At 38.4% G+C, this 16844-nt stretch overlaps 1 protein-coding gene across 2 annotated transcripts in view; it reads left to right on the forward strand.

The window, feature by feature from the left end:
• Positions 1 to 16844, forward strand: part of ZNF106 (zinc finger protein 106) — a 39049-nt gene that overhangs the window by 12918 nt on the left and 9287 nt on the right. The window contains exons 4-15 of one of the 2 annotated variants that reach the window (XM_027881689.1): positions 1716 to 1907; positions 4112 to 6190; positions 6990 to 7614; positions 8502 to 8571; positions 10150 to 10304; positions 10405 to 10465; positions 10748 to 11089; positions 12940 to 13717; positions 14058 to 14113; positions 14599 to 14744; positions 15045 to 15179; positions 16077 to 16193. In XM_027881689.1, the coding sequence (XP_027737490.1) occupies positions 1716 to 1907; positions 4112 to 6190; positions 6990 to 7614; positions 8502 to 8571; positions 10150 to 10304; positions 10405 to 10465; positions 10748 to 11089; positions 12940 to 13717; positions 14058 to 14113; positions 14599 to 14744; positions 15045 to 15179; positions 16077 to 16193 (4756 nt within the window). The remainder of the gene's footprint in view (positions 1 to 1715; positions 1908 to 4111; positions 6191 to 6989; positions 7615 to 8501; positions 8572 to 10149; positions 10305 to 10404; positions 10466 to 10747; positions 11090 to 12939; positions 13718 to 14057; positions 14114 to 14598; positions 14745 to 15044; positions 15180 to 16076; positions 16194 to 16844) is intronic. The other variant, XM_027881690.1, reaches the window with a different exon arrangement.

Consider the following 16844-nt stretch of genomic DNA (forward strand, 5'->3'; position numbering starts at 1 on the left):
CCTAAGTTAAAAATAAGACTTACTAGCTATGCATAGCTGTGCCATTTATGAGTGTGGAGAGGGTTCTTCCAACAGCATTAGTAAATTTACTGACTTGGTTATCTCTGTTGGATTAATGAGATAGCCCAAAGTACAATATAGAGTATTTGGGCTTTGAATATTTATTAGTGAGTGTGCAGTGTGCAAAATGAAGTACACCCAACTCTGGAAAAGACAGACTAAATTTGGAAGCTACTGTAAAAAAAAATTGTGAAATTGTACTTGTAAAAAAATTTTATCCAGATGTTTAATCTGAAGTTAATTAGGCTGCAATATACAAAATAATTAAGTATAAAAATTCTAATTTTAATACTTAGTCTGCTTTAAAATAAAGTCCTTTCTAGGTGTGTGTGAATGACTGCATTGGTTAAATATCTCAGCTACATTAGTAGGAAAACCACTGATAGCCATGATAAATAAAACATTTCTGCTGACACTTCATTAACCAGTCTGATAAGGATGGTGTCTTAATATCTTGAGTGAAGGTGCATCTTTTCATGTTTTTCTCATTTTATTTATGTTATCTAAAAAAAATGAGGATTCCAAAAGATGTTTGTCTTTTTCTTTATGGATCCCATTTTCTTGACCTCAGTCACGAACTGTGTGTTGGTATTAAACTTCCATTCCAAGAATTTGGTCTTGAGTGTGCCATGGGGACATGCAGATCTGCTTTTATTAACTGTCAGAATTGAAAATTGTATTATGGAGGCATTCAGTGAGTACTAACTTGGTCCTCCTGAGTTATTTGCAGTGGACTATGCTCTAGTTAATTTTTTTCTGATTTTTTTTTTTTTAAAACTAGTGAACATATTTTCCTTGTTTAGGTTTCTTATTAACAATGTGTTTCCTTAACACTGCGGTATTGAAAGGATTTGTCTGAAGAACAAATACGGTATTTTTAGAAATATGAGTTTCTTAAAAAGAAGAAAAAAAGGTAAAAAAATCTTGTAACCTTAATCCAGTATTCACTGAAACATGAGTAAAGCCATTTGTCTGACACAGCTGTCAACTTTCTCCAGCTGAAATAATTTCTGTATTTTTTAAGATAAGTCCTCTAAAGTAGAAAGCAGACCTCATGCACACTTGAACCAAATAAAGTACAGTGAACTGAAGACACCCTCCTATCACTCACTGTGCTGTGGAGTCTTTGGATTCCAGGCAGCAGTCTCAGCTGTCCCAGTTTAGGTTATGTTGTATCAGGATTGGCTGTATCCATGTACTGCCTCCTCCCTTTTCTAAATTTCACTGGGGGAGGGCTCAAGGCAAGGATTAAATGTAGAAGCTGTCACCAGGCTTCCCCAGTGCAGCTGGCACCATGGAAGGGCTTCAGAGCTCCTGCTAGCTCTGTAAGCCTTCCACTCTGCCTCCTCGCTCACTATGTTTCCTCTGAAAAGATTTTGAGTACAACAATTCAAGAAGAATTCCTCCTCCCAGTTAACTCAGCTTCATTACCAAGTCTTTTACCTCTTGATTGTTGGAAAAAAATCTTTTAAAAATTGACCATCAGAAAACTAAACCTTGAAAGAAAAAGCTAGAGAATTCAAGTAACTTAAATACACTGAACAAAACCTCATTGCCGTGAACTCAAGGACATTCAGAGGAAACAAAGTAAGACTAGAGGTACCTGCCATGCCTGTTGGCAGAGTTGAAAGTCCACCCTCTGCCTCTCTTCCTAGGGAAAGCAACCATGAATGCCGGGTGTGCAGGGTGACACTGGTGGGTTTGTCAGCATATGCCAAGCACATCTCCAGCCAGTTGCACAAAGACAATGTTAATGCCCAGGACAGAAAAGAGGAAGAGAAAGAAGAGGCAGAAGAAGAATACCTTGACAAAGAACTCATTCAACTAATCAAGCAAAAGAAGGAACGGTGAGTTTTCCTTTCTCCTCTTAGGTCATAGAATTGCTTTTAACACAGCCAAGATACACTCTAAAGCTTAGGTGTTCATGAAGTGTAAACTGCCTGTAGGCAGTGTTCTTGTTGTGAGAACAATCAGAGAGACCTGTGTAGATATCATAGTTTAAACGTGTCAGGGTGATTCTGCCAACTGTTCTTGTTCTGTTGATCCACTAGTAAAGAAGTACCAGTATTTTCCATTATGGGTAAAAAGAGTCCCCAGTGTTGTATCCTGTGTTTTGAGAACCCTAACGTTTTTATTTTAATATTTTACAACCTTTTGACTGAAAGGTTTAATAAATGTGACAGCAATGCTAATATTGTTTAGGGTGGAGGGTGTCTGTAGGAACATGGCATTTTAGAAACTGTTGCTGAACATGTTTTGTTTTGAAACGTTAATCTCTCTATTTTCAAAATTATTTGGGTTGTTCTGTCAATATCACAGTGAGTTCCTATAATCCTTGAATGAAATTTCTTACCTGTTTTACCTTGCTGCTTACCGTGAGTTAAACATAGTCTCTTGGCTCACTATGAAATAGAAGGCTGCAGAGCATAATAAGTATTGCCTTTTATTTTCCACGTGGCTCTGCATTGCTTCTATGATGTTCCAGTGCGAATATATTATTTGAGTAGATTTATGGCATGGCAATGGTATTAAAGAGGTGTATGATTTTTGAAAGAAGCTCTTGCTTGCTGTGGCTAGGAATTTGAATTAGTGTTTGCAAGTGTTGAAATCTGTGGAGATAATTTGATTTTGACACCACTCTGTCAAACTCTGTGTGTCTCTGTACTGCACAGGGGTAATGTTTTCATGTTGGTCAATGTAGATAGCAAAAATGTCACTTTTCCTGGTTTTATGGTAAAGGAGCAATGCTGTCAGTACAGTGTTGTTCTGAGGCAACTAAAATCTTAAAAAATCTCTGTCTGTTGGGTGCTCTTTGGAGAAGGGGAAAAACAGAGAGTACAGGGATTAAGTTACTAATTCAGCAGAGTTGTTTCCATTAGATCATAATCTAGTTGAGTCAGCTCTTAAAATTTACTGTCACTTAAATGCCGTTTTTTATCTTAGAGCTGAGATTATTTTACACAGTAGAGCGTTTCCCATTAGAGAGTAGTTATTTAGTAATCTTTTAGCAGAACCAGAATGTGTTGAAAACTAAAAGGGTGATGCAGTATGAATTTTGAGTTTACTCAAATCAACAGATTTTGGGCAGTGGTGTGAAAGTTTTCTTTCTTGTCCAGGGATCTAGAATGGAAGTATTCCTGTAAAGTCAGAATGAAGCATTTCTATAATCAGTTTCTGAAAAAAACTTTTGATTAAAAACTCCTCATTTGGTAGAATAAATAGTTTGAATGTTTAGACTACTGACCCTGGGAGTAACTGTCGCTGTGAAGGTAGCATTTGTCTTTAAATACACATGTGATAGTTTGCTGTGTGTTCATGGTAAGTTGCCAAGCACAAGTACTATCCAAGTGGCAGGAGATAGTGCTGCTGGAAGGCTCATACAAACTCATTGCATGCTGTGGACTGTTGGTTAAAACAGGACAAAATATTTTTATATCTTAGGAACAACTTCTGTGGATGTTTTATATCTGTGTTTTAACTTAAACTTTGTAAACTGAGCCGTCATCTCAATTGTTCTCTCCAGGAGGTAGAATAACTGCTTTTCCACCTTAGCTTTTTTTTCTGTTCAGTTCACTCTAGTTACACCATCTAACTCAAGCCAAATAGTCTTCAGAAAAAATAATTATTTCGCTGCTAATGAATTTTTCATCTATCAAGATTGTTCAACTTGCAAAGATTATACAATACAAAGAAACTTTTTTTGTATTTTTTTTTTATTAGTCCAGCTAGTAAATAGGAAGGACTATTATCTTTCAAGGTAAAGAGAAGTATTTAAGAATTAGTCTATTGAACTGTCCCTGTGCTAAATCAGTTGCTCTTGTAAGAGCAATTTCGAAATTACCATATTTAATAAAGGTACAACATTAGTTTTGAAAGTCAAACACCGCAGAAACCTGAACAGCGAAGCAGCTCAATAAGTCATCTCTCTGTTTATAATTAATAATAAAAAAAATATTTTCTTCCCAGTGCAAATAAAATGCATGAGGCTTGTGGGCTGTTGGATTTCAGTAGAATAGCATCAGAGTTTAGGTTTTTCTCAATTGTTTTGCAGGCAAGCTGAACCAAGTTGTGCAAACCAAGAATTAGAATGTGATGACAGGAGATCACAGAGAAGGAGAGAAGAAAGAGCTACTTACAAAGAAAGAGAAGCTTATGATCAGTCGTCGTGGCATCGTCACAATGCATCGCAAAGGGACTGGAAGTGGGAAAAGGATGATTATATTAGTCCTAGACAAGGCAAATTTTCACACTCTCAGAGGAACCTCAATATAAACAGACATTCGGGTGGCCCAAGGGGGCGCTCTGGGTGGCACCAGAATGTTTCAGGAAGCTCTTCAAATTGGCATAACTATGGGAATTCTGGAAGTGTCCGGCATCCAAGTGGGCGGGGAGGAGGAACGTCAAATTGGCATCACAGTGGCAGGGAAAGAAATTCTACTTGGCACTCAGAGGAAACAGGTCATTTTTCTAGCTGGAATTCTAAGAGTTATGGAGGAAACTGGAAATCGAGTCCTCATGGTGCAAATGGCTGGAATTTTGGAAGCTCAGGAGAGTCCTATTCATCAGAGCCAATTAAATACAATAAGGAGAGGTATCCATGGCAGCGGCCGGAGAAAGAGGATGTTCTGCCATACAGGAATCAAAGAAAGAGGAGCGACGTGCTTGATTTTACTAGCGATAAGCTTCCTTCAGAGGGGGCGTTGGATTTTGGTATGTCAAAGCAACCAGAAAGCAAAACTTCAAGGCCCAGTGGAAAAAGTGTCAGTCCTTCCAGAGATAAAACATATCGCTGGAGTCCCTACCCATCACAGAAAGCTGCAGAGCAGCAACCACGGTCTGAAGATAATGTTTCTAAAACTCCAGATAAAATGGATTCTGTACTTATGGCTTCTACTGATTCATCAATGACAGGAAAAACTTGTGAAGCCAGTGTTAACCTTTCAAAATGTAAAGAACAGGAAGCATCTTCCTCTTCTAATGTAACCTCAGATCACCTTGATTCTTGCAAGGTAATGCAAGACTGTTCCAATGGTGAAAAGCCTAACAAAGATGATAGTAGAAGTAATAAGATGCCATCACTGAAATCCCCTCTTCTGAATATCACAGATACAAAGTTGTCCTTGACAAAGCAAGACACGAACAGTCTCTTAAAAAATGTCAAGCTTCTTTTATCCTCAACTGGCAGTGAAGAGCAGAATCATTTGAATGCAGTGAACTTGGATACAAATGGTTTCTCCTCTTATTCATCAAAACTGCATGCTGTTTGTGCTGGTAACGTACAAGACAACAAAGATGTGCTTCGTAGCAGTCTTGGAGAGCCTGTTAATAACTTAAGTGAAGCAGAACAAAATCCTGAAGATGTTCAGTCCAACCATTCCTTGCATAATGCTCCCTTAAACTCTTGCAAGGTTACAAGTGAAGAAGCTGGGAAAGCATTGCCAAAGAAGGAGTTCAGACTAGATTCATTAGACGATGTGAATGGTGATGATTTAATGGGAAGTGAGAAGTCAGAAGCAAGTGTTGACAAGTTGGGTTCTTCTGTTAGGTCTTATTTACCCTGTGGCACTCCTGAAGATAGACTTGCCACCTTTGAAAAGAAAGATGATGAAAAGCTAGCTGCTTCAAGTATTGCTTCTGCTGAACTAAAAAATTTTACATTTCGGATAGAATCCACAGTTTCTTCATCGAGCAGTCAGGACGGTTTGCACTTGAATTTGAAAACCTCACAGGATGGAGAAGGGAATGAAGAGTGTGTCAAGTCACATGATCAATTTGAAATGGAAGGTTTTGAAAATCCTTCAGATAACGAGCTTCAAAAAGGAGGAAGCCAGTCAGGAGGCCTTCTTCCGGATTTAAGCAAACTTGGCCTCCCTGCTTCTCTGCAAAGAGATCTGACACGGCATATTAGTCTGAAGAGCAAAGTCGGGACACATCTCCCAGAGCCCAACCTCAATAACGCACGGCGCATTCGGAATGTGAGTGGCCATCGGAGAAGTGAGGCAGAGAAGGAGTCGGGGCTTAAACCCACCCTCAGGCAGATTCTTAGTGCTTCCCGGCGAAATGTAAACTGGGATCAGGTCATCCAGCAGGTAACCAAGAAAAAACAGGAACTTGGCAAAGGTTTACCAAGGTTGGTAGCTTTCCTCTACCATTCCTCTCTGGGCATGTTGAGGGGGAAGGGTTGTTTTTCTCCGTATCTGAAATGAACTCCAAAATCTTAAAACTAAGGCTTCATAATGAAGTCTTGTTATACCATGATCTTTTGCATATACAAGTAATGTAGTATTTTAATCATTGCTGCTGTGAATGTCTACCCATAGATAAGTAATAGTAATCTGATTAATAGATTCTGATTGGTTCACAATGTTTGCTTTAATATCTGAATATGGATGGTAACAATATGTCTGTTTTTCTAGTTCTGGTAATTGGAAGAATGTAAAAATGCCATCAGGATGGGAACAGTGCTGTGACAGTTGTTTGTTTCTTTTTTCATTCAGGACTATAAAAATTACTTGCATTGCTGCAGGTAGTATAAATGCTCCCTCTTCATTTGTTAATCTTTTATTTTGATACACAGTTTGCTTTTGTATTTAGAGGAAGCATTTATATAATACTGCTTTTTTGAAAGTTTCTTTAAACCTGAAGTTTTTTGAAGCACCTTGAACAGGCACTAAACCTGGTTTGGAATAATTATAACAACATGATTTCTGACTTGAAAATCATGCTGTCAGTTCTTAGCCACTAAATCTGATTATGTGATATACAAAAGATATTCCATGGCCAGATGAGGTGGAAAGCACAGAATACCAGTGTAATGACTTGCCAGATCACTTAACACACTACTGTGCATTTGGGGAAGGGGGAGGCTTGTCTCTACATTTAGCTGGTTTGTAACGTGTGTATTTATTTTTCTTTTTTTCTTGTTAAAGGTTTGGCATAGAAATGGTGCCTCTTGTTCAAAATGAGCAAGAAGGTCTAGAACTCAGTGAAGATTCTGATCTGTCTACTCTAGAAGGATTCCAGTGGGAAGGGATTTCCTTAGCAGTATCTGGCTCAGCCAGAAAACGTAGCTTTTCTGAAAGCAGTGTCATAGCAGACAGAAATCCTTCTGCCTATAGCTTTTTCAGTGGACAAGCCAAAATAAAAGGACATGGGCAAAGGCAAATAATTGCAGCCAACCACTCACATCACATAACATCTGGATATGAGGCAAGCACTGACATTGAGGCTGACCAGAAACAGGAGACATCATCTCTTACTTTGTCACCTTTTATGTCTGAAAGAACTGAGACTACTGGAAAAAGTCACAGCCTAGAGGCTGCCTCTGAAATCACAGGCCTCACAAAACAAGAACAGGAGAGCCCAGAGAAGAGAACGCCTCTTCTTGAAAAACAAAATGTACTAGAGATCTCAGAAGAAAATCGTCCTGCTTCAAATAGTGCTTCACCTCTTGCAGTGTCTAATAACATAGATGCAGCTACAGATAGTAGCTGCACATCTGGAGCTGAACAGAATGACAGCCAAGGAATCGGAAAGAAGCGCAGAGCAACTGGGGTAAGTGTGCAATTCTGTCCAGCTTTGGTGCCCTAAAAATGTATTTTCCCCTTCAGTGGTCATTCAGCCTTGGAATGGTCTTTGCAAGGAGGACTTTATCCATTTCATTGCCTTCTATATTGATAATAACAAGCTAATTTACTTGTTTGACTTAAATTTCTTTAAGAATCTTTTCCATTGTGCTTCCTAGTGTAGGACTTCTGATAATATTTTTTTAGTTAGTAGGAATGACGAATGCTCTTTATTCAATTTGGTACCTGGCACTCTATGTTGGTGAACAAAAACTGTTAAAATATTTCTGTGGAACTACTTGGTTTAGCAAGAATCTCCATGTTTCCCAATTTAAATGGAAGCTAGGTTGTAGAAGAAATTTGTTTTCCTTAGATGTTCCTGATTTTGTGGTTAAGCAAGGAAAGACAAACGTTTTTACAAAATTATATACTTAGAAAAATATTTTTAAATCTAAATTTATTTCACAGTCCTGTCTTGGACTTATCCAAAGGTAAAAATAAATGTTTCTGATCAAATTCTCAAAATGACTTTGTTATATGCAGAAAACAATAATTTTAATTCCTCACTTTTTAATCCTCTAGACCCTCAACTAAAACTGTAGGGCAAAAAATCTGACTCAAATGTGATCTTGAACATTTGAGTGAGAAGGCTATCGTCTTATTTAATATTTCTTCCTAGTTGAGATTAAAATGTGGCACTCACTTTGTTCTCCTTCTTTTATGAGCAGAGCAAAGGATTAGTTCTACAAGAATGTGCAAAATAAATTGTGTATTCTCTGTGGATACAAGTAATGGTTGAAAAGACAATGCATGTTTGGCTTTTTGATTTAGACAAAATTGTTCTTGTTACTTGTTAATATATGATTTTACTTGCAGGAGGGATCGTCTCCTGAAATCCCTAGTCTAGAAAGAAAGAATAAGAGAAGAAAAATCAAAAGTAAAAAAGGTGAGGGAATATCTCATATGTGTATGCATCTGGTATAGAGGTTAAACACACAGCAGTATTCTGACTTGGCTAAAATACTAGTTCCTTAATGTTACTTTGGTGCTTCTTGGACACTTAATGAAGGTCATAGGGTAGACTTCTCACAAGTCTGCAACAAATTCTTCTCTGTGAACTTGTATCTTAATTTGTCAGAAGTTATTTCTAAGAAAAGGCTATGTCCATCATTTCTGCCTGCAGTTCATGTTCCTGACTGTACAGATGAGGCCTTTGCTTTACCCTGCTGAGAGAAGTGAGGTTTGTTGCCTCTTTAGGTGGAAGTTCTGAAGGGAGAAGCCCCAGTCGCTCTGTTCTGATTTGCCATGCACCTTTCTCTTTCTAATTCAGAAAATTTTTACTCTGTAAAATTTGCTCTGTTCTGTTTTTGACGTTTCTGGCAATACTTTCTAATTTTTCTCCTCATTCCCTGTCCTTAATGGAAATGATTGTGGAATGCTTTGCTTCTTCCTTCTCCTGAGTGAAAAAAACTCTTTTTCTTAGATGTTAGACAGATCTGTCTTAAACATACCTAACACATTCACATCACCATGTATCAAAATAAACCATCTGCGTTTTAAGCCGAATATTTTCTTTGGGAACTAAACCACTGCAACACCCTCTGGGAGCTTTGGGGTCCAGAAGATGGCTTTCAAATGTTCCATTTATCTTCCTTTTGTTATTAATTTATTTATATTAACAGTTGTTTGGAATGCAGAGCAATTAATATGGATTTTCTTGTGGGAACTAATATTTCACTACTTGAAAAGGTGGGTCGTTTATAAGCCTCTTTCTTCAATGACTAGTGTCTATAATAGAGATTAATAACACATTCTACGTAGTAGAATCTCTATTTCCCATTAGTTTACTTTAACATCACGCATAGTTTGCTTTAAATCTGCAACTAGGCAGTGCCCAAACTGAAACTCCATTTGTTTAGAGAATATCTGTAATGCCTGAGGTCTTTAGGAAGTATAGAAGGATCTTTTACTGAGTACAGTGCTCAGAGACTCTTTCTGAAGAGATTGCAAACATGAGTCTTATGGCCCAAAATGATCCTGAATAGTAAACTATTTTTTTGTTTTGGGGTTCTTTTTCTCTTACTCAACCTTTCCTTGGCTTCTGGATTAACTGAATAATTTGTCTTGTTTAGCTTGAATTTACCTTTGCCTTTTGATTACGTTAATGGCAAGTGTGTATATTTGTATTTCATGTACACATGTACTTCAAGAAGAGATTTTTGTGGAAGAGAATTACTTTGTTTAACTAAACTAAATCATTGCTGGCAAACTTTGATGGAAATAGTTACTAGAGTCAAGGTGGAGATCCTGTAAAGAGGAATACTTGGCTGTGCTCTTCTTTCATGTAGACATGGCTATTCCTGTGCATAAATACTCAGCTTCAGCTTCTTGTGTGATTATTAATGCTTGACCTAATTGATGTGATTTTTACATTCTGAGGTGGTAGCATTTATTGTGATATCATGTGTAACGTATCTTAATGTATTGTTCAGTGCAATCACTCTACATTGTGTTTGTTTTTCAGAACGTTCTCAGGTGGACCAGTTGTTGGCTATTTCACTGAGAGAAGAAGAATTAAGCAAGTCCCTGCAGAGTGTGGACACCAGTCTCTTGCAGGCTAGGGCTGCCCTGCAGGCTGCGTACGTCGAGGTTCAACGGTTCCTTGTATTAAAGCAACAGGTAACAGAGGGCTTGTGAAACTGTCTGAACTACAAGTTAGCAGCCTGAAAAACTGCCTGGTAAATCAGTAGAACTGATAAAAACCACAACTGTTTTGCAGATAACAATGGAAATGAGCACACTGAGAAGTCAGAGAATCGAGATCTTGCAGGGGCTACAAGGTACGAGATACCATAAAACTACAACAGACTGCTCTCATATTGTTGAATCTGCTCCTTTAAACTGTGCAATAAAATTGTAGACTTTCAAAATGAAGTCTTTATTTCAAATGTGATCTGTCAGTTTTGGTAGTGCCATCTGGTGGCTTTTTGTCAAATTTTTCTCTTCCTTGACTGTGTGTCTGCAAGAAATGAGCTCTTGGCACCGCTAAATTTTATTGTAAAATACGAACATTTTTGTTCTGTCTGGTTTTTTTATTTATTTATTTTGTCTCTTGCCCTTAGAAACTTACGAACCTACTGAACTCTCAGAGCAACTTTCCTGCAGTGTCTTAAGTGAGAGAAGAAACAGCAAATCTCAGACAGCAACTGACTTAATTCCTGCAGGCCCTCTCCAGCCCCTTTTGGACCCTTTGTATTCTTCTGTGCCTCCAGTAGGATCTTCTGTTCTCGTAAACACGCCGTCACCATTCCAGTCCACTGGCAGCACACCTGCCGATACTCCTGACTCCTCAGTACAAGTTAAACGAGAACCTATGTCTCCAAAAGGCACAAGGGAAAATGTGAATTCTGTACTCCAGAGCTCTCCATGTGCTTCACGGGCAGAAGAAACAGAGCGGAAGGATGGTATGTGTAGCTTTGCTGTGTTATAAGAAAAGTAGCTTTAAGAAAATAAGGAAATTATTTTTTTCCCTTCACTGTATAGTTATATTTATTGCTTCAATAACAAATCTCTTAATCACATTAGTGTATTTTTCAGTTTCCTACAAACTTATTTTTGACATGTTAAAAGCAAGAATATTCTTTGGTGTTTGTCAAGTGAACACAGTTTTGGTATTGATGAACTTCTATATGTGCTGCATTTAAAATGGGTCTGCCATCAGATGAATTTAGTAATTTGGAGGGAAAATAAGCATTTACCATCAGGCAAATGCCCCAATTCTCTCTCGGGCAGACTGTTTACTTCTTTGGGGTTTAACATTTAGGTGGTTAGCTTCCCTAGGAGGTTAACTCAGCCTTGCTTTGAAGGAGCTGATTGCATTTGGTTTCCCCTAATTGCCAGCAATCTCTCCCACCTGCAGAACAGTAATTCTGTTTTCTTACACTACCATGGTGATTTTTTTTACTTTCTTTCTTAACACCCGCAGTACTCCAAGTTTAGAAATTTCAGTTTAAGTTTGCTGATTACTATTATTTTCATGTTCTAAAGTGGCCAAATTCCTTCCTTGCCCCTTCAAATGGGACATTAGTGACACATGATATTAGAGTCATATTCACAATTTCAGCTTTTGTGTGCCTTCTTATGAGTATAATTCAACACATTAACTGTTCAGACTTCATCGAAGCATTCATTTCTTTCATATAGAGAGTTTTCTGTCAGATTTTGCAGCTGTGTATGACAGTTATGTGTCCAGGGAAAAACAGCTTTCCATTGATTTATTTTAAATGCAACATACCCTATGGGCTGTCAGCAAGTTCTAGTTTTATCTTGGAATTTCCCCTCTTAGGAAGGTGTGGGTGAGATATTCTCATTTTGACTGTTTCTAGTTGGATGTGTAATTGCAAAGTGTCCCATTTGTACTGTGATGTGTAATGTGCTTTTGGCTAAGCATTACTATAGGATTAGTTTGGTGGTTTCTGAGAGAGTGAAACAGGGAAATGTTTCAAATGCTGCCAGCTTCCCATTCACATTGTGTGATCCCACCCAATAAATGCAGTGATCTTGAAACATCCTGTTCTGGATTGTAGTTGTTGTAAATACAACAGGGGAATTTTAGGGCGTAGGAAGCAGCTGTTAGATGCTGCCCTTACAAAGGGCAGTCGAGGGATTGCATTCTTTGGTTCATACTAATTAAAATAAATGACAGGGAGAGTATGTTTGCCCCATTGCATAGTCCACCACAGATTAACTAAGTTAAGTAAACCAACTAACTAAAGCCTGCTCTCATGGCTTATAGTGCTGCCATTCCCTGGATATGGTACAGTGCTGCAGAATGAGGTGTGCACGACTCATCAACCTAGAATTAGGTCCAAGTAACTTGGTAGAAATAACTAATTCAGATGGGTTGGGCACAAGGTCTTCATACGGTGTCACTGAACAGCGGAGTCGTGCATGGCATGCACCATTAACTGCAGCAGTTGTACAACTGGTAAGGGAGCACACAGAGAGGGGTGGTAGCATCTTAAGCCAACAGTGTAGGATTCACCAAAGGTTGTCAGAACTTTAAAAACATATGGTCTGCCAGCAGCTTGAATGATGTGCTGCATTCCTTTGCTTCTGGCTACACAGATAAACATTTTATTCTCCAGCTATGTTTTTTAAAGGCTGGATAGGTGACTGCACATAGTTTTCAACATGTAGGAATATGTACTTTACATGCACAATTAAGTGTAAATGGAAAAATGCAGGGAGAGCCAGTTTGCATAAATATTTATTGCTGTACAGATTGAATGTAACACTCATCTGTTTTCTTCAGAAGAGACCAACCAGAAAACTTCAGTGTATCCAGTTATCTCTGCAACCATGTCCCTATCAGAGCTGATATCTTGTTTCCAGCACACTAATCAAGATGTCCACAAGCCTGCTGCAGACAGAGGAAAGTTTGGACTCCCGGAGAACCCTTCTCATTCACCATCTGTCTTCAGCAAAAGCGAGGCAAATGATACAGCACCTGAAGGATTTTTACTACATCAGTGTAGCACTTCTCTTTCAAAGCATTCAGTCGCCCTAGAAATGCCAATGGATAAAACACCCAAATTGTCAGCAGAACCATCTGAGCAACACTTGGCAGCCACTGTAGTCCCAGCAGAAAAAGGGAACAGGAGGAGGAGAAGGTTGAGGAAGAAGAAAACTCTGAGGGCAGCCCATGTGCCAGAGAACAGCGATACGGAACAGGATATGATGGACTCCAAGCCTGTCCGGAAAGTCAAGGGTGGAAAGGTTCCTAAAGTAGAAAAAGTTACTACATCTACTCCTCCAAGAGAGGAGGATGGAGGTACTGCTCAAAAAGCAAAAAACAAAGATAAGAATGATAGTGATGCTTCTCTGGAACTAGTGGAGGTTTCAGCACCTCAGTGTGACGTGGTTGATGTTGGTTCATCAGAGTCAGGAGATGAGAAACCAGACAGTCCATCAAAGAGGGATTCACGCAGCTCTGTAGATCAAGCACTCCTGGAGGCATCTTGCTCTGGTTATGATGAAGTGAGCTCCACCAGTGAAATTGGCACAAATTATAGGAATGATGGAAAAAGAAGGTGAGATTATTGTAGACCTCTCAAAAATAAAAGTATTTTTATACAATATTGATGAGGACAAAATCAGTTACTTTATTTCATTTAGGAGTGAAATAAGAGGGAAAATAAAAACTGACTTGGCTTTTTGGTTCAACAAATGAATGTGTTTTGTTACCTATTATTTTCTCTTAATACAAGAACAAGGCTGCCCTTCATAGAAAGTTTATGTTTGAGCTTATCTGTCACAGCATGTTTTGTACCAAGTGCAGAGTCTTGTGTTTTGGAATATTACTTACACCAGTATTTTGTCTGAAAATAAGCATGCAAAGTTCAATCTTGGTAATTTTTGTTTTTGTTGCAGTGTGGCTGAGACACAGACTTCCATATCATCACTCAGAGGATCAAAGAACTCCTCAGGTATATCTTTTATGCTTTCCTGCGCATACTTAGTGTGTGGTATCTTGCAGGACTTTAAGTCTTAAGTGCTTCCAGGGGGGAATTTTGCCCTGAAGGTAAAAGCCTGCACTCAAAACTGAAGTGGGAAGTGACATGTACTCACATCATCTCTCATTGAATGCTTTGTGCCTTGACTCCTCCACAACCCCCTGCTCCCTCCCGCACAAACACTTCTGTTCCACAGTCTCTGTAGAGCTGTAGGAAAAACAATAATACAATCATTTTTCTATTTTAAAGATATTTCTCAACTTAATGTCATATAAGGTCTTTTTGGCATTTTATATTGCCTTCTGTCGCCTTCACACTCCAGCTGGGACCCACAAGTAAATTTGAGTTCAAGGTGCTGAGCCCACACAATAGTTCTGCTGGTTGGCAGTACAAACAACAGTAGTGTGTTTGCTTAAATGTGTTCCCATAATCAAAGTACTTTTATCTCTGTCCTACAGAAGTGTCTTCGGAGCCAGGTGAGGACGAAGAACCTACAGAAGGAACCTTTGAGGGGCACCTGGCTGCAGTGAATGCTATTCAGATTTTTGGGAATTTGTTGTATACCTGCTCAGCAGACAAAACTGTTTGTGCCTACAATCTCGTTGTAAGTAAGGTTATGGGAATAGTGTTAAATGAATTGCAATCAAAAGGTTGTTTTTCGTAAAGCCTCACTGTGTAGCTCAGGAAGCAGCTGCTTTTTCAAGCATGTAATTTATTTTATACTATGCTTTTCTTCCAAACTCTCTTTTCCCCCTTCCCAACCCCTTCTCCCTATGAGAGAGGCAAGGGGAGATGGATTGCTTTATGTGTCCTGCTTCTTTTTAGCTGTCCTGCCTTATTCTGTTAGGCACATATCCTGAGAGGTATTATGGCCTTTATGCTGACACTATGCTTTCCTTTTTAGAGCAGGAAGTGTGTGGCCATCTTTGAAGGACATACTTCAAAAGTGAACTGCCTTCTGGTCACTCAGACAAATGGGAAGAATGCTGCACTCTACACTGGCTCAAGCGACCACACTATCAACTGTTACAATATCAAGGTACTCAAACTCTGTATTGATTAAGATATAATGCATTTTTATGCAAGCGTTTCTTTACAAGTATAAATTCAAAAAACCTTTTAAACCCATATAAGCTGCACATAAGCCCCACTTCATACCACCATAGAGTAGAGCAGAAACCCCTCCCCACACAAACCAAACAGAAAATTATTAATTGATTAAATGCCCTAATCTTTTGGCTTATTTGTCAGTAGAGTTTTTGCCAAAACAGCACGACACAATCCCAAATGTTGGTAACACCAAAGTGCAGGATGGTTGTTTGGCCATGAATATCATATTTGTCTTGCTGTATTTCTAACTTTATTGCTTATAGAATATTTCTGATTCCATTGTTTGTGGAAGGCACTGCTCTCTATCTGTAGAGCAACTACAGAGAGAACAAGTGTCTGTTATTTCAAGGGCAGATGAAAAACAGGCTGAGACTTCCTGAAGCTGGATGTTTAAGGGTAAATGATAAGAAGGCTTGTCCAACCTGTGACTTGAAGGACTAGAAAGCAAATATCTGCTTCAGGGAGCAAATTGCCAGAGGTTTTAAACTTTTAAGTTTCCTATGGGGAATCCTCAACTATGTACAGGGTGGTTTTCATATGCATACATAGTCAGTAGTCTGAATTTCTATATGCATTAGAGGTCATGAATAGAATAAAGCATTTAGGGTTATAAGTGGTTGCTGAAGTACAGTCAAGTCTGAGAAATGTTCCTGGTTAAAACCAGGATCAAACTGCCATGTGACACCAGACTGTCAGATGTTTTTTTCCAGCTCTGTTGGTTTAAGAAATGCAGCTTGTAGGTGAAAACCATCATTCACTTTGGGCTTTTTTTCCTTGAATTGTTTTTGGTTAATGAAAAGCTTTAAATACTTCTTTCTATTGCCAGACCAAAGAGTGTATGGAACAATTTAAATTGGAAGATAGAGTGCTCTGTTTACACAGTAGATGGCGGATCCTTTATGCAGGCCTTGCAAATGGCACTGTGGTTACTTTCAGCATAAAGGTTAGTTTAAATATTGGACCTAAAAGCCTGTTGTGATACTTTTTCTCTCCACTTTGTGTTTCTTTCCATTCTTTCTCTAGAGTAGTAAATGTATTTGTAACAAAAGTATTTTGGTATGAGTGGTCAGTGTTGGCCCCTTTTGGTCCTTTATTTTGTCTGTGCATGAAACTATCCCATCCCTTGTCCCTTTGGTTACCTTTCTTTTAGCTGCTGTATTGTTACGTTTTTCCTTAAGGTTCCTGCTGGTCTACCAACCCTGTGTAATTTCTGACACAGCTGATTATTTGGGAATCCTCCTTTTTTGCCCTTCAAAGTAGTGTGAGAGACTTTAATGTGTTGCTGGTTTTGCCTACTCCATTTGCAGTTACAAAAGAGACTCTTTTACATGTTTTTCTGGCAAAGAGGTTTCATCAGCAGTCCCCATGGTGTTTAAAAGGGAATAAAAATTATTATTTAAATAAACTATTTTTTCTGATTATTCTTTTTATGGATTCTAGACTTAATTACTCAGATTTATCCTTACAAATTTATCCTGTTTTGCATTTTTCTCATAACACTGTTTCCTTTTACTGTTCTGACTCTGCAAGAGAATTTACTGGACCTTTGTTAAAAAAAATACTTAATTACTTATTAAACATTTTTTTAATGACA

Source organism: Empidonax traillii, unplaced genomic scaffold (genome assembly GCF_003031625.1).
Source record: "Empidonax traillii isolate 1590-97213 ecotype Southwest subspecies unplaced genomic scaffold, ASM303162v1 scaffold93:size1158651, whole genome shotgun sequence".
NCBI lineage: Eukaryota > Metazoa > Chordata > Aves > Passeriformes > Tyrannidae > Empidonax > Empidonax traillii.